The sequence below is a fragment of the Enoplosus armatus genome, chromosome 17 (genome assembly GCF_043641665.1).
Source record: "Enoplosus armatus isolate fEnoArm2 chromosome 17, fEnoArm2.hap1, whole genome shotgun sequence".
Taxonomy (NCBI): domain Eukaryota; kingdom Metazoa; phylum Chordata; class Actinopteri; order Centrarchiformes; family Enoplosidae; genus Enoplosus; species Enoplosus armatus.
The window spans coordinates 21,064,223-21,083,900 of NC_092196.1; the positions used below are offsets into that span (position 1 = coordinate 21,064,223).

Consider the following 19,678-nt stretch of genomic DNA (forward strand, 5'->3'; position numbering starts at 1 on the left):
AGAAACAAGGTCAGAAATTATTGACGGAAAATCTGTCCAATCAGATTTCACATTAAATCAGTAGGCGGGGTTTACAATTGGTGCGTTCGTTACATCGTCTCGGTTGAGCCCGGTTGCTCTTGAGTTACTGTCGGTATGCGATAACATTCACACTCTGCGAATACATACATTACTGAAAATGGTGCTTTTAGATACAATAAACAATATTTGAGATTTAAATCAACATATCGTTATTGTTTTCTAGTGCCTGGAAGCACTCCGCCCGCCACAGTCGACCCGTATCACATGTACAGCAGTTGCCGGGTTTTGCAAATGGAACGCAGGCGTCGCTGTGTTTTGTTGTTTTTCAGCGGTGTATCGTGTTTGGCCTGTCAAACCGTGTGACTTTCCACTGGGACGACGAGACTGGAATAACAGGGATGCACATGACTAAAAAGTATAATTTACACACTAAGACTTCTCCACCTGTCAGCTTCTAATGTGATGCCAACATCACTTCTAGCGCTCCGTCTGTGTCTCTGTTGCTAAAATTCGACGTCTACGCTAAGCTAGCTGCGTTAGCTGATGTAGCTAGCTGATTTCACTATTCTGTACAACAACAACATTTCCCCTTTCCGACTTTATCTTCCAGAGAAACTGTGTAGATTAGGTTGGTTAATTTAATTTGTACCAAATCATGCCATGTCAAGCTTTACGTTGCTCGCTTGCTGGCTCGAAACGTTGCTGGGTTGCCTGTTTGAGGCTTGTGTTTATTGTTCTCCCTGAAGGAGCAGTTGGTACCTTTAGCTGTTAGCTGACGGTCATTTTTCCACCCTCTGCAGGACCAGGACCACAATGAAACCGCCGTCACAGACTCAGTCTTCTCCCGTTAGCAGCTTAGTAAGTATTGACAGCTCTATGTATTTATTAAGAAACTCTGATTGTTATCAGTAGCTGATGAATTATTTATCACAGCTGGGCGTGCCCACTTCTACCTGCATGTTTCTGAAATGAAAAGTGATTTTTGTGGTCAGGAAGAATAAACAGCAGCACATGTTCCTGTAATCGTCCTGTTCTCCAGCTGTTCTCCAGCTGTTCTCCAGCTGTTCTCACTGCTGTCAACAAGCACCCAGGACCAGATGTAAACAAAAGGGTGGCCTCTGAGACCGGTCTGGAGTCTGTGTCACTCCCACGTGTAATGACAACCAGAAGTACTGAGATCCTTTACTTTAGTAGTAATACATCATGTAAAAATACTTCATTACAATTAAAAGGCATATTTTCAATTATAAAGTAAAAATACCAGCACATGGAGTATCTAAAGTAGTGTTATTATATTATTATTATTGCTATATATGATATATAGTTAATACAGTGATGCATTAAAATGTCAAGTTTGAGCCGATTGGACTTATTTTATATTGTTGGTTTGTTTCTAATCTTTAACAAGGCTTCGTATTCTCTACACACGTCATGTGTTTTATGTGTAAAATCTTAATTGACTAATAAATAGTGACTATATAAACGTAGTGAAGTAAAAAGTACATTACTGCCTCAAAGTACTTGAGTACATGTACTAAAGGGTTATTCATATTTTTTCTGTTTCTGTGAAAAGTGAAAGGAGATGGTGGTCCAGAAAAGACAAAAGTAACATGTTAAAGAGTTTAGGTGTAAAATTGTTTGAGTGAACAAGAAAAAAAGCTGCGTGAATTTTCAAATAAAATCAATTTAGAAACAGAACAAACATGTTTGTTATATATAACTATAATATAATAACTCAGGCTAATGTGTATATTTAAGTCTGACCAGATATTAGCAACAAATATTAGCAGATTTGTTGGTATCGACTTACATGACAGATGACAGAGTTCAATTCAAAATTTAAGGGTTCCTAACCCTCTAAACTAAAGTATTGATGTCAATATTGTCCCGTTAGAGCGAGGGGTGGTCTCATGGTTCTCTCACGCCACAAACTGATTTGTGTTTGAGAGTTTTATCAAAGCACGCCGCTGCAGTTTGTTGGTTCTTCACTGTCCAACATGCTCACATGCTTCTGTGTTTGCAGCTGTTTGAAGGCGTCTACAACAATGCCAGAATGCTTCATTTCCTCACAGCCGTCGTGGTGAGTAGTTCCGTCTGTCTGAAGTCAAAGTGAAACTTGATTTTTGTTATGAGCAGCACGAACAAAGACACTGACACCTCCCTCACTGCTGGTTGCAGGGCTCCACCTGTGATGTGAGAGTGAAAAATGGTGCAGCGTATGAGGGAGTCTTCAAGACTTTGAGCTCGCAGGTAAAAAGCCTCCTCACGTCACCTCCCTGCTCTACTTTCTCTGAATCCTTCACTGTTGCTGCAATAACTGAGCTGTGATTTCTCTGCGTGGACCAGTGTGAGCTGGCTGTGGATGCTGTTCACAAACGGAGCGATGGAGATGATGGAGGAGGAGGAGGAGGAGGAGGAGGAGGAGGAGGAGAAGAAGAAGAAAAAGAAGAGTCCTCACCACCCAAGATTGAAGACATCACTGACACCATGATCTTCAGCCCCACAGACCTGGTGACCATGACCTGCCGGGACGTGGACTTAAGCTTTGCTGTCAGAGGTAACCAGATGCTCGGTGGGGGTGTTGGTCTTTGTGGTGCAACAGGAAGTGAACGCCTCTAAAGCTCACTACTAACACTAACCTGTGTGTGTGTGTGTGTGTGTGCGTGCGTGCGTACAGACACGTTCACCGACACGTCCATCAGCTCGTCGCGGGTGAACGGGGAACACCGGGAGAAAGTTCTGCAGAGGTGGGACGGAAATGGAAGCGGAGAAAACTTCGAGCTGGAGTCAGACAGAGTGAGGGAACACACACACACACACACACACACTATTATTATTATTATTATTATTATTATTAATATTAATATTATTTTGATTGTGCATCATCACTGTACTGTGTATCCCTGTAGGAGGATAATAATAACTTTATTAAACAGCTCCTTCCAAACAAAGTTAGTGCTTTACAGGATAAAATCATTTAAACAATTACAACGAATGCCATCAGTTACGAACGAGCATGAAGATGAAGGTGAGTTTCAGGACGAAGCCGAGGCGCGCCGCCCTCAGAGACGAGTCCAGACGCCAGAACCAGCAGGGCCCTGCGGTCCGGCTCAGAGCGAGTTAGCTGAAGAGACTAAAGTGTGTTTGGAAACAGACGGCAGCTTCCGCTTTCTGGTTTCTAACGCTTGTTTGCTTTCAGTCGAACGGCTGGGACGCCAACGAGATGTTCAAGTTTAACGAGGAGACGTACGGCGTCAAGTCCACCTACGACTCCAGCCTGTCCATGTACACGTGAGTCCGTCTCCAGCCGCCAGTCACGCTTTCACATTTCCACTTTCATTATCGAGAGTGACTCGCAGGGAGCACCTGACGCCACAGGTCAACATTTACAACAGGTTCTGATGTTGTTGATGGCCAAGCTAGAAATATTCGACCCAGGCTGTTGTGAAATTATTGATCTTAAAAATTGAATGTCAGCATTTCAGGCCTCACATGAAAGTAGAATATCAGGATAATACCATGACGACTGCTGCTACTGAAAGGAATTCTACTAATCAGACATAAAGTGCTCCTACGTCTGTCCCATCGAATCGCTCAGAACTGAACGACGTGGCGTCCTGATAATCTGGTATTTTTGTTTCATGTCTTTCATGTGTGTGTCTCCTGCGTGGTCTCCCAGCATGCCTCTGGAGAAGGGGGGGAACTCTGAGGTTTACCGGCAGCGGGAAGCGCGAGCAGCTCGGCTAGCCAGCGAGATCGAGAGCAGCCTGCAGTACCGCCGGCGGGTCTCTTTGGAGAACGAGGAGGGCCGGAGTGAGGAGGACAAATACAGCTCCGTGGTCAGAGAGAGGGAGGACAGGGCCAGCCCCGGATTCAGCTCCACCGGCAGGTACCACTCTCTTCGTTAGCTTTGAAACTTATTGTGATGAAAGTGTGTGCCGAAGGACCGGGAGGTTATTGTTAGAAATCTTACTTCTGCCTGACTTCGTACCCCGACTCATATCTGTTTCCTTAAACTGTTTCATGAAATACGTTTTGTGCTGTTAGTTGAAGTGTGTGTCCTAAAAAAATACTGAAATAACATCCAGGAAGTCCAGTTTGTGCAGCAGCTCCATCCGAAACACAACGCTGCAATGTAATTTAAATCTTCAGTCCTCGTCTCATTGAAATGAATGAGGGGGCCGTGTTCCCAACACGGTAATAGAAATAATGCAGATGTGTTGAGAAGAGAGTGAAACATGATCAAGCTGCCGAGGTTCACCGCTCTGCTGGAGACTTTGTCCCATCACCTCCTCTTTTCCTCCTTCTGGTTTTCCAGGGACGGTAAATACATCCCTCTCCCCCAGCGGGCGCGAGAGATCGGCCTGTCTGGCAGCAGCGTGAGGACCGGAGCCTCCGGTCGAACCGCCGCGCCGACCTCCACCAGACACCCGCCGCCCAGCTCGTCTTCCCCCAAACCGGCCTCTGACAGGAGCAGCCCGCTGTCCGTCAGAAGTGCCTATTCTCCTCACCAATCGCAGAGCAGCCCGCCGGCCGCCGGCAGCCCTCCCTGCACCAATCACGTTGTCCCGCACTCCCTCTCCCATCCTCAGGCGCTGGCCGACACGGCGCGCTCGTCTGTGAACGGAGGTATGGAGGTGGTTCAAGGCTGAAGATACTCAGATACTGAGCTGTTTCTAATCATTATGTCGTGGGTACATCTGATGATAAAGCTTTTGTTTTTGTCGTGCTGAGGCCGTGTCGACCCGCTCAGGTGTTTCCTCTTATTCTGCTCGCCCCTCCCAAACCAATAACTGATGAAGGAGTAACGTCTCCCTCCCAAAACAGCTGCAGCAGAACTAATGGGGGAGACAGAGACGCCCGCACGGTCCTGAAGCTGCAGACATCAGTGACTGTTGATGTCCACCACTTTACTGTCTGTCTGTCTGTCTGTCTGTCTGTCTGTCTGTCTCTCTAACTGTTTGTCTCTCTTTCAGTTACATCCAGAACTTCCCCAAAATCCCAGAGACTTCAGAGCAACAGGACCCTGCGAACCCCAAACTCCCAGTCCTCACCTGCAGGTAGGAACACACACACACACACACACACACACACACACAGACGCACACACACTCACACACACACACACACACACACACACACACACACACACTCAGACACACACAGACACACTCAGACACACACACACACACTCAGACACACACACACACACACTCAGACACACACACACACACACTCACACAGACACAGACACAGACACACACACACACACACACACACACAGACACACACACACACACTCACACTCACACTCACACTCACACTCACACACTCACACACTCACACACTCACAGACACACACACACACACACAGACACACACTCACAGTGTCTCAGCTGGTGTGTATCATAATAACCCAGATGTGAGGACCTGTTTGAGGACAGTAAACTTGCTGCATGGACCTATTTTCTTTGACAGACCGTCTCTCCTCTTTCACGTCCCTCCGTCTCTGTTTCTCTGTGTCTGTCTCTGTCTGTCCACCCTCCAGTCTCTCGCGCTCCAAAACCGGACGCCCCTCCCCAGGATCTCCCCCTGGTCGGCCCCACTTTCTTGGACTCCTCCTCCTCCACGGCAGCCACCGCCACCAAACCCCCCGGCCCCACCCCGCTGTTCCCTGTCGACGGTAAGACTTTTATTTAAAGTTTTCAGGTGCTGGATTCTAACATAGCAGCGATTAACAGAGACAGGCTTTAGACATGCGCGGTGTCTCATGTGTTCTGAATGGACTGCCCCCGTCTCTCTCCCCCCTCCACAGTCAATGAAATCCTCAGCGCAGCAGCTAAAGAGCGAACTGACAGTCTGTCCAGTCAGCAGGAAGGCAAGAGCAGCAAAGGTGAGAGACGCCTGTCCTCACGAGCTTTACGCTCGTCCCTTTTATACGTGTTGGACATGAGTGCTGGCTCCAGGCGGCTGTCCTGCACACACAGCAGCACTTCATGTCAGCCTTTAAAACCTGCTCTCCCCCCCAGCTCCCTCGGTGCAGCAGAGGTCTCAGCTGGAGGAGCTCCGCAAGTTCGGCAAAGAGTTCAGGGTAAGAATGATGTGATGCTGATGGTCCGGGGGCACAAGGGGGGGCACAAGGGGGGCACACGGGGGGCACACAGTGTCCTGTCAGAGGGATCAGGATCAAGACTCTGGCTGGGGTGTGGCACTAGCAGCAGTCTGCAGTCCTTTAAGACGGTTTGAGAAATGAGTTCTGATGATCAACTCGGTGTCTTCGGTCAAGATGTGTTGGTGATGTTTGTCTGTCTCTCAGCTGCAGTCCAGCTCGTCTCCGTCAGCGAGTCCGGCTTCTGCAGATCCTCCTCAGCACAGCTCCGCCTCACCCATCGACTCCTCCTCCTCCTCCCCCGCGCCACCTAAACCTGTCACCTCCTCCGCCCAAGACCTGCAGCCGACCGCAGAGGCAGCTCCCCCCGCCGCCGCCGCTTCCGCCGGACCCCAGTCCTCCGGGCCAGAGGGGCCGCGGCCCGGGTCGACCCAGTCGGCCCCCAGCGGCGAGGAGGCCTGTCCAGAGAGCAGCGAGCGGACGGAGGCTGCGTCTGCTGCAGCGTGAGTGACGACTGTCTCTCAGGGAGACGACGAGTCTGATGTTCGTCTTTGTTGTTGTGGGACAGAGACACCCTGACGTCCTGTGTTTACTCTCAGTCCGTCTCGGAGACGAGCGTTTCCTTCTGCTTCTCGTTGCATTTCAAATGAGCTTTTTATCGCTGTGTTTTCAAGGTTATGACCATTTTTGACTTTCAACATAATCCGGTTTCACTCACAAACCAAAAGTCCTTCACTGTCTGAAATGAAACGAGTCCCTCGTCGTATGTGTTTGTTGTCGGGACGCTGAGGCGTCCGCAGGTGGTCCGGTCTCCAGCGAGGGATAGTGAGATGAATTGACTTTGTAGGTGAACAGCTGAATTAGTTACCTGGTGATGACAAAGTGCAGACTGTCACTCAAACTGCACTCCTGAGTCCTGTTCCAGTGTCCCACATGTTGTCCTGTTATATTACATGTTTGGTCTTCTGTGGCTGAAGGGTCTGTCCTGTCGTCTTCTTTTGCAGACAAGTGAAAAACTCAACACTGAATCCAAACGCAAAAGAATTTCTCCCCATAAAAGGAAACGCAGTCCTGGTCAGTTAGTTCAAACTGTCTCACACACACACACACACACACACACACACTCTCACACACACACGCGCACACGCACACGCACACACACATATACACACACACACTCTCACACACACACACACACACACGCACACACACACACACACACACTTTGATTACGTGTTTCCTTTGATGACGTTGATGAAACAGCTTGATGGACCTTCAGGTCGTCTCTCACTTTCCTTCTCTGTGTTGTGACAGAAGCCCACGCCGACTCCCACCCCTCCTCGACCGAACCCCCCCAGCCCCTCTGTGGTCCTGCCTGCACCGGGACAGCCAGGCGGAGGAGCCCTCTACAGCAGCCCACCTGGACACTACCTGTCTTACGTCTCCCCCATCCACATCCAAGGACACTCCATCCAGGTTTGAATGCGTCCGTTTAAGGTCCGCCACCAAGAAGGTGATACGATCTGCTGACTCATGTCTGCTGGTCCTCTCCTCAGGCTCCGCAGATGTATCAGTACGCCATGTCAGCCGTCAACCAGGGCAAATACCCCCGAGCCAAAGGTGAACACACACACACACACACACTTCATCATTAATGCCAGATGTGTTCAGACTGTGAGGAGAGCTGGGGGGTGCAGAGACGTGACTGTGAGGTGAAAGGGACTAAAAACCCCAGGAAGGGGGCTCCTCATATCTGCAGAACTTCCCCGAGAATCCTCCTGATCGCCGTCTGGACATCACAGCAGACTCCTCAGGACTCTGATATCTGAAACGGGATCTTGTGTTCTGCTGTTTCAGGTCCGGTGGTGGGACAGCGTCCGGAGCACCATCCCTCCCCAGCCTCCCCCATGATCTCAGCCGCAGCCTCGGCAGCAGGACCCCCTCTGGTGGCTTCCCCTTACCCCCAGTCCTACCTGCAGTACGGTCAGGTGATCCAGGCCATGCCCCCACACTACCACAGCCAGGTACGGAGGAAGCTGTGAAGGGACCAGGGTTTCTGGTTTTTAAAGCTCTAATAAAAACCCATGACTGAAATATGACAGTCAAACCTTTATTCAGCTTCTGGTTCATCTCAGGACCGCGTCTGCCAGGTCACGTCGTTACTAATCATCTTTAACCAGCAGGACCACCAGGACCACCCGTCCTGGTGCCTCTTTAATCAGCTCAGTACGTCGACAGACACAAAGAAGTTCTGAGAGTAAAGTGTGGAAGTCAGACTCATCTTTGATGTTTGTAACATTACAACAAAATCACATCTTTGACACTCTTCTTTAAAAATCTCTCTTCTGTTGTTTGCAGGCAGTTTACTCAATGCTGCAGGGGGGTGCGAGGATGCTGACGTCCGGGGCCCCTCATCAACAGATGGGTCCTCCTGGTCCCCAGTACCCCGGCCAGGCTGAGGGCCAGCCGGGGCCACAACAGGCCATGTATGGTGAGCAGACATCTTTTATTCATCGTATCGGATGAAAGTTCTCAAACTAAACTAAATGAATGTCATGAACACAGTTTGGTTTGTCGAGAGTTCTGAGCTCTGACAGGAAACGATGGTCGATGATCTCTGATGCTGGAGTTCTGTTTTCATGATGATGATGATGATGATGATGTTTCTCTCTCAGCTCAGTCGTTCTCTCACCACTCGGGCTCCATCCATCATCCTCAGCCCTCCAGCACCCCCACTGGGAATCAACCCCAGCACACAGCACCCAGTCCAGGACACACTCAGGTGACGGTAACTAACAGCTGCCCGGATGACGAAGACTGTGTGTACTTTGTAAAGTGGTTGGCAGTAATTAGTACGCAGTTTGTAGTAAACCAGCTAAAGTATGTCAGGATTTCACGTCACATCCGAAGTATCCGGCTCGTTTTCTTCAAAGCGTGCAGGTTTACATCAGCCGCATGAAGACACTGGTCTCCTCAGTAGCAGCAGGGACCAGGTCCAGCTGTCTCTGGGTGTTAATTTCAACTCTGTTTTCCCTCTCAGTCGAGTCAGGGGGGTCCGCAGCCTCAGTCCATGTTCCACTCTGGAGGTTTGTCGGCTCCCACCCCTCCCAACCTGCCGCCGGGCCACAGCTCCCCGCAGGCCTCCTACACCATGCAGGGATACACCCTCCCCACCCACCAGCCGCTGCCGCACGGCTTCCCCTCCATCAGCCAACTCACACAGGTGAGTGTGAACGTCAGGAGCTGTTGATCCGTTTTTCAGATTGAACCACGTTAAACTCAAACTACAGTCCTGCGTGTGGACTTTGAGGACCCTGAACAGCCCGCGTGTCCGGTCCTTCACTGTGGACGTGGTCTCAGTTCCTCATGTGTTCCTCTGCAGGCTCACGTCACAGGAGGCATGTCGGGACCTCACCACTCTGCAGGTCACGGCCTGCCGCCCGTCATGCTGCACTACGTCCCCCCTCAGCAGGGCAGCGGCTCCAACCCCCAGCAGGGAGCACCACAACACTTCTACATCGGACACCCCCAAGGTGTGAAACAAGCGTCAGGATCAACAGCTGAAGAACAAACGCTCACTTTGTGGAATTGAAGGCGTTTGTGATGCAAAATGTTGATTTCTAAAAACCATTCTTGTGTTGTGTCTTCCAGCTGTTCAGGTTCAGGCTCACCCCACCCAGCAGCTGTCCTTCCACCCCTCTGCCAACTGAACCACCCCCCCCCCACAGCTGGATTCAGGAGCGAGGAACACGAGCGTGACTGTGTGACAAAACCCCCCAAAACCCCCAAACAACTCGTAACATTCCCACCTCCTGACATCAAATTAACGCGTCCTTGTTTTTACCCAGATCTTTTAGACAAGCAGCCGGAACACAGGAACTTCCTCCACGGGACGTTTCTGGATTTTAATATGTAAATACAGACTGTTTTCACACTGAACCTGAAGCTGGACCGAAGACGTTAACCCCCCCCCCCCACCCCCAACCCCACCCCCCTGTCCTTTTACAGACAAAAACCAGTTCATTAATAATAAAACCATTGGGGAAAAAAACGACTCTGGAACTGTTGAATCTCCTGCAGTGTTCTTAATAAGTTACTGCTAACGCAACACAAAGTACAGGAGAGGATCAATAACGCTCGTGTCTGTACAGTTAACATGAAGCCACAGCCGATTAGCTTAGCTTAGCATCATGACTAGAAACAGGGGGAAACAGTTAGCCTACAGTTAGCCTAATCCTCCTACCACCGGCAGTAGCGTCAGACTCCAGGAATGTGTTTAAACACACCATCAACGCTGATTCAGACTCTGAGGAAACAGGAAGTGTAACATGGCCGCGGTTTTAGTTTTTATTCAAACTGAAACGGTGAAATCAAAAAACCCGGCAGTTAAAGTAGCTGTGAGGAAAAACATCGAGAAGAGTTTAAAGTTTCGTTAACGTTTACTTGAATTGTAGTTACTTAAAAAAAAAAACAAGTGGATTACAGATCCAGAGACAACAGTAACCATGGTAACAACGCATAAATACACTGTAAAACAAATGGTGAATTAAGACATTCTCAGGAGTTGTCAGTAAAATCAAAGTAAAGCTCAAACAAACCGTCGAACCCTCTCATGATGTTCGACGGTGAGAGAAAGTAAAGAATACAGGAAATGTAACTGATTCAGAAACTGAGTGACTGAACCGAAGACACCCGACGGAGGAACGATCGTGTTGTTTGGGGGTCGCCTCTGCTGTCAGCTGGTATATTATTTATTATTATTATTATTCTGGATTAATTTAGTGTTCCCCATGGTACAGGTTGAATACGTCTGTTGGTGGTGACGGTGATTTCTTCTTTTAGAGGTCAAATTTACAAGAAAAACAAGGATTAGGGCAAATTCTCAGGCAGTAAACCTAAATGTGTGCAGCAGAGAAGAAGAAGAAGAAGAAGGTTGAGACGTTCATCATAATCTCAGAGTTCAGAAGGGAAGAAGCTTTCAACAGCTCAAACCATTTCATTAATTTCATTTGAATAAAATCAGACAGCTGACTAATTAATCATCATAACGACAGATTTGGTGAATTTGTGCCTTTTTTTCATGGAGTCTGGTTGAGCAGAGAGGCGTTCACATGCTTCTTCTTCATCCTCAGTTTCTCAGTCGTCACGTTGAATAAACACCGTCGAGAGTTAAAGGTGCTCACTGAGGTCAGAGGTCAGTCCGTGTTCCTTCTTGCACGTTGACGTAGTTCCCCTCATCATCATCATCGTCGTCTTCGTCGTCGTCATCATCGCTGTCGCTTTGAGCCGACAATTCTGGTGTTGATCCTGAAATTAAATATCTGAATGAGTCCAAAATGTAAAGAGTTCAAAAGAGTTCTCATGATGATCTGAAATTAGATTTTTAATAATCATTAAGAAGATAATTCAAAGGAAAAGTGCATTATTATTTTTCCAGCTTCCATCTTTCTTTGTATAGAAAACAATAATATTAATAACCAGAATAAATATATTTTCATCCAGATGGAAGGAAGACAAAACATCTTCAGAACAGCTGTTGGTGTTGTGAAACCACTTCCATATGGTGGTACATGAGAGGCACAAACTGGGGCAACTGGTGACCTCACAAAACTAGGACTTCCTGTGTGAAACACCACCGAGGAAGAACATCACATGATCTGAAAACTCACTTTCAAAGTGCAGCGGATCCACGTTCAGATACTCTCTGTCCTCTGAGGACACAAGAAGAAGAAAGCAGTCGCTGTGAGTAAACAGAACAAATGAAGGAAAACAGTTCTTCAGTGTCGGCACAGTTAGAAAGTCCTCACCTTTCTTCTCTGGGACGTTCACATAATCATGTCGAACATCTGTGGATGAAAACGAGTTCAACAGACAGGAAACACTTTATATTCATCCTCAAATCAACTGATGATCAGTGATGTTTCATAATGAAGAGGAAGAGATAATGTACTTGTATAATTTGTTTTATAAACTCTTCATGTGTTTTAATCTGTAAAGTAAGTCTGTAACTGAGTCAAAAGTACAGTATTTCGCTCTGAGTTGTGGTAAATGTACTTAGTTACATCCCACCGCTGAGCCTGAATTTGTTTCTGTTTTCCAAACTGTACCTGAACTTGGCGTTGAGGCTCGGCTCTGATTGGTCAGAGAAGCCTCACCTGGTAACACGATTCTGCAGAAACCAAAGAAGAAGAAATGATCAGACTGATTTGCTGCTGCAGCATTAAAGGAAACGGCGTCTGAACGAGGAAACCTACATGTAGCCGGGGTCGTCCACGTCGCTGTCAGCGTTTATATAATCAGGTCCTGCAGGAAACAGCACGTCAGCTCATCACGTGACATCACACTGACATTCATGACATCACATGACATCACAATGACATCACTGACATTCATGACATCACACTGACATTCATGACATCACATGACATTCATGACATCACACTGACATCACACTGACATTCATGACATCACACTGACATCACACTGACATCACACTGACATTCATGACATCACACTGACATTCATGACATCACACTGACATCACACTGACATTCATGACATCACACTGACATCACACTGACATCACACTGACATTCATGACATCACACTGACATTCATGACATCACGTGACATCACACTGACATCACACTGACATTCATGACATCACACTGACATTCATGACATTCATGACATCGCAATGACATCACACTGACATTCATGACATCACACTGACATCACACTGACATTCATGACATCACACTGACATTCATGACATCACATGACATCATAATGACATCACACTGACATTCATGACATCACACTGACATTCATGACATCACATGACATCACTGACATTCATGACATCACACTGACATTCATGACATCACACTGACATTCATGACATCACATGACATCATAATGACATCACTGACATTCATGACATCACACTGACATTCATGACATCACACTGACATCACACTGACATTCATGACATCACACTGACATTCATGACATCACATGACATTCATGACATCACACTGACATTCATGACATCACACTGACATCACACTGACATCCATGACATCACACTGACATCACTCAGTAAATTTACAGACATGATGAATAAACATGAATTACCTTCAGATCAAATAGTTTGATAATCGATTCGTTTGTTAATTGATTGGCTGCTGTGGAAGTTTATTGATTGTTGGGAAACAGGTGCTGATTCACTGGATACTTTTTATTACATACATTTGAATATTTAAAAAAAGTCCAGTTGAAAGTCTTTTGATTTTTAGGACTGATCATCATGATCTTACCAACTGCTGGATTCTCATAGCTGGGGTTACTCTCTGTGGGGCAGAAACAGTCAGAATGAGGTTTCTACAGTCCAGGTACAGGTACAGGTCCAGGTACAGGTACCACATCAGAGTGTAAACAACAAACAAACTGCAGTAAAGGCTTCTGAAATGAATCACCTCCAAACCCTGACATCATGAACATGAGGACAGAAGACTCTTACCAGTTTCTGACGGAGTGAAGGATCGATGTCTACAGAAAGAAAATTATAATTACTACTTATTTTCATTTTACATACAAACTAAACTGTAAAACCAAGCAGAGCTCTGGTATTAATTTCCTTCTGTCAGCTGTGTTTCGTTATGAAAAGTAACTCACTCTGGTGGCAGCAGGTTGGAGGGAGAGATGGAGCTCAGATCATTCGTCGGCTGGGCTGTAAAGTCGGCGAGTACTGTTAACCAGGGTAGTAACAATACACCAACATACACAGCACGAATAACACACACACATAATCTGAATTATTACTGAAATTCATTCATCAAATACAAATAACAGCAAAGGCTTGGCTGCCAATAGAGACTGGGTCCAGGTCTTCAGAGATAAACCTGAACCCAAAACACAGTCTTTGATTTTGGTATTAAACTTCCAGTTTTCACACAAGAAATTAATCCGTTTTTTTTAATTGTTTATGTATTATTTTTCATGAAGAGCAGTGTTTCAGTCTCGTCTGTGTATTCTCCATCTTTTTGTATTAAAATAAAATACATTCCGCGGCTGACTGGCAGCCGGGACGGAGACTCTGGAAGAAGCTGCTTCTCACAGACTTACATGGATGGATGACTCTGAAATCAGTGGATCTGATTTTAAAGAAAGAAAAGAGAAGTTAGAAACACATAGCTGCTGAAATCTTACAAATCCCTCACGTTAGGCTGGATTATTAAACCCGGTTTATGGTCAAGTTCAAGGTCTTTGACCAGCCGGAGAAAAGACTTACGGCATGTAGTCCTCTGAAGCGTTCCCTTGCCTGATGGAGGCTGGTGGCAGGAAACAAAGGAATTCAACAATGTAGTTTAATTTAATTCAAATAAATGAGATGTAAAGATATGAACTCCAAAAGTCACAGCATCAGTATTAATCATCAGAGGTGAGAACACGTCGGCCTGAGTCTGCTTTAAGAAACCACAGGATGTAACGTTGAAGGTCAGCCTGAAGGAGCTGTAAACCACATCGTCTCACCCAGCGGGCCTTTGTTCCTGCAGTGCAGACAGACGACGGCCAGCAGGACCATGGAGACCAGGATGGCGGCCGCCAAAACCCAGAGGAGCCAGGAGGCGTCCATGTTTCCTCTGAGGGGGACAGAGGAAGACATCATGAGACTGTCAGAGGTTTCAGTCAGTCCTTCATATAAAATGGGTCCATCGATGGTCCAGACTGAAGAACCTCATCAGCTGCTGGATGGACTGTGATGAGATGTGGTTCAGACCTTCATGGTCCCCTCAGGATGAACTGTAGTAACTCTGGTGATCCTCTGACTCTTCATCAGCGCCACCATCAGGTCGACATGTTCATGTGTCCAAATACCTGCAGACCTGATGACGTTCATCAGCCTCAGCTGGACTCTGTGTTTACTGCTAGTTAGCTAATGTTAGCATGCTAACATGCTATCATTATTTTTTCCATTTTATTTAAGCCCATTGGTTCCTACTGAAGACGTCAATCTTTAGAAACTCCTCACAAACATATAGTTTCATGTTTAAAAGGCTCAGTCATTCCCTCCAACAGCTGCTGGCTGTAGTTTTTATCAAACTAACAGCAGGAAATAGTGCATTTGTTGGGGACTATTTTCAGCGGCGGATGAATCCACATGTGGAGCTCTAGTGAGTATTTAAGGAAACCTGAAAGAACCTCATACTGATGAAGGCAAGCTGGCTGAAAATATTCAATGTATAAAGCTGTGGTGTGCCGTAGAAGAGTCATGTGACATGTTTGATTTGAATGTACTTGTGATTTAGTGTCACATCACTAATTCATATGCTTAAAGTTGAATCGTGAAATCATCTGATGAACGTCCTGCGAATCAGGATCATAACTTCAAAAGCCCCTCGTGGTCCGACGCTTTCACCTGTGAGTTACTTCATATCATCGCATGGATCACCTACGCAGCAGGACAGGAAGTGCAACACACATTCAGACATTTCTACAGCTTCTTATTCTTATTTGGAAAAGCCAATATTGCAAACCATTTTCCACTTTTCTATACATGTATATGTATAGAAAAGTCAAGTTCAAATGTCCTCCCTTATAGACTCAGTATTTTAACTCATCGCTCAGGACACATTTTAACCCTGCTGGTCTGTAACAGACATGGAGACGTTCAGCACAACAAAGACTAAAGCCGCCTCAGGGGGCGCCAGAGAGTCGATGGGGGGGTAGATACTGCGTGAGGTGACCTTCTCAGAGTCTTTACTCAGTCAGATCTGAACTCACAGACATGAAACACGTGTTGAATCATTCAGAGTGACTTCCACGTCCAGAGGAGCTCATTATCTCTGATGTCCGTCCAGAATAAACCTCCAGAAATCCACTCAGAAATCACAGGGAAAATGCGCTTCAGAGCTTCCCTGAGAATCTTCATGTTTTTAAGTTTCCTTCAGTGTCTCAGTGATCACTGATGGTTGTCTGTCCGTCCACGAGGACGCTGCAGACAGGAGCTGCTAACAGCTGATTCAGCTGCTGTGATGGAGACCATGTGGAGAGAGATGTGTTGGTGTTACTTGTACTATTATAGACTCATTAGAGGATTATTCCTCATCATTAATGGAAAGCAGGATTTTACTGTTGGAGTTGGTTGAGGTGGAGCTCAACTATCAACTAATGATTATTAGATCATTGTGGATGAATCAGCTGATCATTTTCTCCATTAATGGATCGATTCTGAAAGTAGTGAGAAATGTGACACCTTCAAATGTCTTCTGTCCGGCCGACAGTCCGAACCTCGAAATGATTCAGTTTACCAGGAAATATTTCAGGCTCTTTTGCCTTAAAAATGAAGAATTAAACAGTTAAAACAACAATTCATCTTTTGACAGTTAATTAATCAACTAATTGATCATTTACGCCCAAATTTTAAACCCTCTTGTGTAGTAGATTCAAGTTCTTCATGTTTTTTTTTATGTTAAATCTTCATTCAACTAAAGCCGTCAGATAACTGTAGTTGAGCAGAAGTAGAAAGTGTCATGAGTTGGTACTTGATGTGTACTGATATCACCATCCACAGAAGCCACAGCACAAACATCTTCTTACTTCATAAATCCCATTATGTTTTTCCATAATCAGGCAAATATCTCAGAACATCTTCTTCTGTGTCATGAACAGGAGGAAGCCATGTTTTAAAACAGAACCCGTTTTCTTTAATAACGTTTTTTACTTTCCTGAAGCTTCAGAAAAGGAGCATGATGATAATCTCCTGATCGCAGAGGTGCGTCACACAGGAAGGAAAACCATCTCACACGTGGTGCGACTGACTGGTACAGCTCACTGAACTCTCCACTGAACCAGCAGACTCCCCGAGACTGGGCCGAACATGGAGCGAACATGCTCCGAACATGGGCCGAACATGGAGCGAACATGGAGTGAACATGCGCCGAACATGGAGCGAACATGGAGCGAACATGGAGCGAACATGCGCCCAACATGCACCCAACATGCACCCAACATGCACCCAACATGGAGCGAACATGGGCCGAACATGCACCCAACATGCACCCAACATGGAGCGAACATGGACCGAACATGGACCGAACATGGAGCTAACATGCACCGAACATGGAGCTAACATGCACCGAACATGGAGCGAACATGGGCCGAACATGGAGCGAACATGGAGCGAACATGCGCCGAACATGGACCAAACATGCACCCAACGTGCACCGAACATGGAGCGAACATGGGCCGAACATGGGCCGAACATGCCCCGAACATGCACCGAACATGGAGCGAACATGGGCCGAACATGGACCGAACATGCACCCAACGTGCACCGAACATGGAGCGAACATGGGCCGAACATGGGCCGAACATGCCCCGAACATGCCCCGAACATGGAGCGAACATGGGCCGAACATGCCCTGAACATGCGCCCAACATGCGCCCAACATGGGCCGAACATGGAGCGAACATGGGCCGAACATGGGCCGAACATGCCCTGAACATGCACCCAACATGCGCCCAACATGCGCCCAACATGGGCCGAACATGGAGCGAACATGGAGCGTACATGGAGCGAACATGGAGCGAACATGCCCTGAACATGCACCCAACATGCGCCCAACATGGGCCGAACATGGAGCGAACATGGAGCGTACATGGGCCGAACATGGGCCGAACATGCACCCAACGTGCGCCGAACGTGCACCCAACATGGACGCCTCCAGAGAAACTGCCACAAACACACAGCTCCCGTCTCCTCCTCAGCTTTTATATTCATTTACACTCATTTTGTCAAAATCAGCTCCTGCACACATCTGCTGGAAGGCGGCCATCTTGTGGCTCCATATTTAATGCCATTTTGTATTCGTTTTTTTCCCTCCAACAAAAACTGAAAGGTTTTTATAACAGCAGCCGGCGAATAGAAGAGAGATGTTGGAAGGAAGCGAGGCAGGAAAAGACAGATAAGAGGTTTAATAGATTTTATCGAACTGATTACAGCCAGAGACGCATTTTAAAGAGCGATTCAATCGTGTTCTGGTGAGCCTTCTCCCCCAGAGACACGCGAGGTATTTCTAAACTTCTCATTCAAGTGAAATGATCATTTAAAGTGAGGAAATATCTGATTTAAGAGCAGTCGGGGAAGAAGCATTCAGATCATTTACTTAAGTACAAGTACAAGTCACTCACAATCCTACTGTACAAAAGTACAGTATTATTAAATAAAAAGTATATCATGTTACTACATCTGAATGTTGTAGCTGGAGATATTTACTTTACTCGCTGCAGAGTAGCTGATCTATAACAACGCATCATGTTTTATATTCAGTCAGAGTGAAAACTACAGTCCTTGAGTTAATAAATAAAACTAAGACTGAACATTTAAACTCCAGCAGCGACAGATTCGGAGAACTTCATTATCTTTGTGATGTCAGCGGCTTCCTTTCTGGCAACCTCAGCGTGACTCCAGGAAGTCACTGCTCCCAGCCCAGAAACAGTCCTGCAGATACAGAGACGCCCAGAAAACCCTGAACCCTCAACCGTTCTTAGACGGTTGCAGTCGCGACTTAACGGATTTCGGCTGCACATCAAGTCTCTCGGGGGCTTCTGAACGTTGAACTTGTGATTCCTGATCTTTTGTCGCCTGAGAGCCAATTAAAAGAGTGAGGGAGCCAAAAGGATGCGTGCCTCTGGGCCGAGAAGTGAATACTGGTTTGGCTCCTTCACAGGGCCTTAAAGTGAAGCAGGGCCCCTGCAGGGCTCAGCTTCGCCTCCTCCCTCTGCATGCTGGGAACAAACTGAGGTTCCCGGTCGCAAATGAACAGCCGAGAATACGAAACGATGGACGACTCACCTACACCTGAGGACAAACGGCGTCTGGAGAGGTTGGACCGTGACGAGGAGGACGGAGGATCGGTGAAGTTTCGGGGCCTTCGGCTGGTCTCGTGTCCCCCACAGTGTCTGGTCCACATGAGGCGCCTACTGTAACCAAACATCTGCCATGTCTGAAGACTTTTTCGCTCACTTTCTCCTTCTTTTCTCCTCTCTGTCTACTTCGTCTGTCTTTCCTCCGTGATGATCTGATCTGGTGTCTGATCTGCACCTCCAGCGACCTACTTGGCTCTTTCCTCCCCCCCCTCCCCCTTCGTCACTGACTCCGTCATCGCTGCACCCAATCACCTCCTGAGTTGAGGCACGGGGTTTCGGTTCACCTCCCGCCACAGCTCCTCTGATCTCTTCCTCAGCGTTTCCTATAAAAAGGTGACGGCGAGAATCAGCTCAGGTCACGTTGGTCCGGAGGAGGACTCTGAAAACACCTGATCAACGACCAAACACTCGAGATCACAGGTGAAGAGTGCGAGTGTGTGACAAACTTCTGCAAAGGCTGACTCACTAACCAACCGGCGTGTGGGCTGATCAACCTGCCTCTCAACTGCAAACTGCTGGTGGAAAGTGGAAGAGAGGCCTGCAGCTCAGAGCAGCAAAGTGTCAGAAAAAAACACCTCCAACCAATCAGGAGGTGAGCTGCAACACCTCAGAGCG

General features: G+C 47.1%; 2 protein-coding genes across 3 annotated transcripts; one reads left to right on the plus strand and one right to left on the minus strand.

Moving 5' to 3' along the window:
- Positions 1-363: 363 nt before the first annotated feature.
- atxn2l (ataxin 2-like) lies at positions 364-10,168 on the plus strand. Of its 2 annotated transcripts, none has more exons than XM_070923848.1 (23): positions 364-436; positions 822-879; positions 2,045-2,101; positions 2,200-2,271; positions 2,368-2,578; positions 2,699-2,817; positions 3,221-3,312; positions 3,701-3,910; positions 4,340-4,650; positions 4,998-5,081; positions 5,570-5,704; positions 5,837-5,914; positions 6,051-6,112; positions 6,338-6,633; positions 7,135-7,204; positions 7,445-7,606; positions 7,687-7,750; positions 7,988-8,154; positions 8,489-8,621; positions 8,806-8,918; positions 9,171-9,353; positions 9,513-9,663; positions 9,782-10,168. In XM_070923848.1, exons 1-23 carry the CDS (start codon positions 420-422, stop codon positions 9,838-9,840), a joined length of 2,904 nt encoding a protein of 967 aa, XP_070779949.1. In that variant the 5' UTR covers positions 364-419; the 3' UTR covers positions 9,841-10,168. The 2 variants fall into 2 exon arrangements, with proteins under 2 accessions (XP_070779949.1, XP_070779950.1); XM_070923849.1 differs by having other exon boundaries at positions 8,806-8,912.
- Positions 10,169-10,469: 301 nt separating this feature from the next.
- Positions 10,470-19,189, minus strand: lat (linker for activation of T cells). Its single transcript, XM_070923897.1, has 12 exons — positions 18,990-19,189; positions 14,666-14,775; positions 14,424-14,463; positions 14,258-14,286; positions 13,808-13,862; positions 13,653-13,681; positions 13,450-13,482; positions 12,385-12,433; positions 12,238-12,299; positions 11,938-11,976; positions 11,800-11,841; positions 10,470-11,437 (listed from the first exon to the last, which is right to left on the minus strand). Exons 2-12 carry the CDS (start codon positions 14,766-14,768, stop codon positions 11,319-11,321), a joined length of 600 nt encoding a protein of 199 aa, XP_070779998.1. The 5' UTR covers positions 14,769-14,775; positions 18,990-19,189; the 3' UTR covers positions 10,470-11,318.
- Between the last annotated feature and the right edge of the window lie 489 nt (positions 19,190-19,678).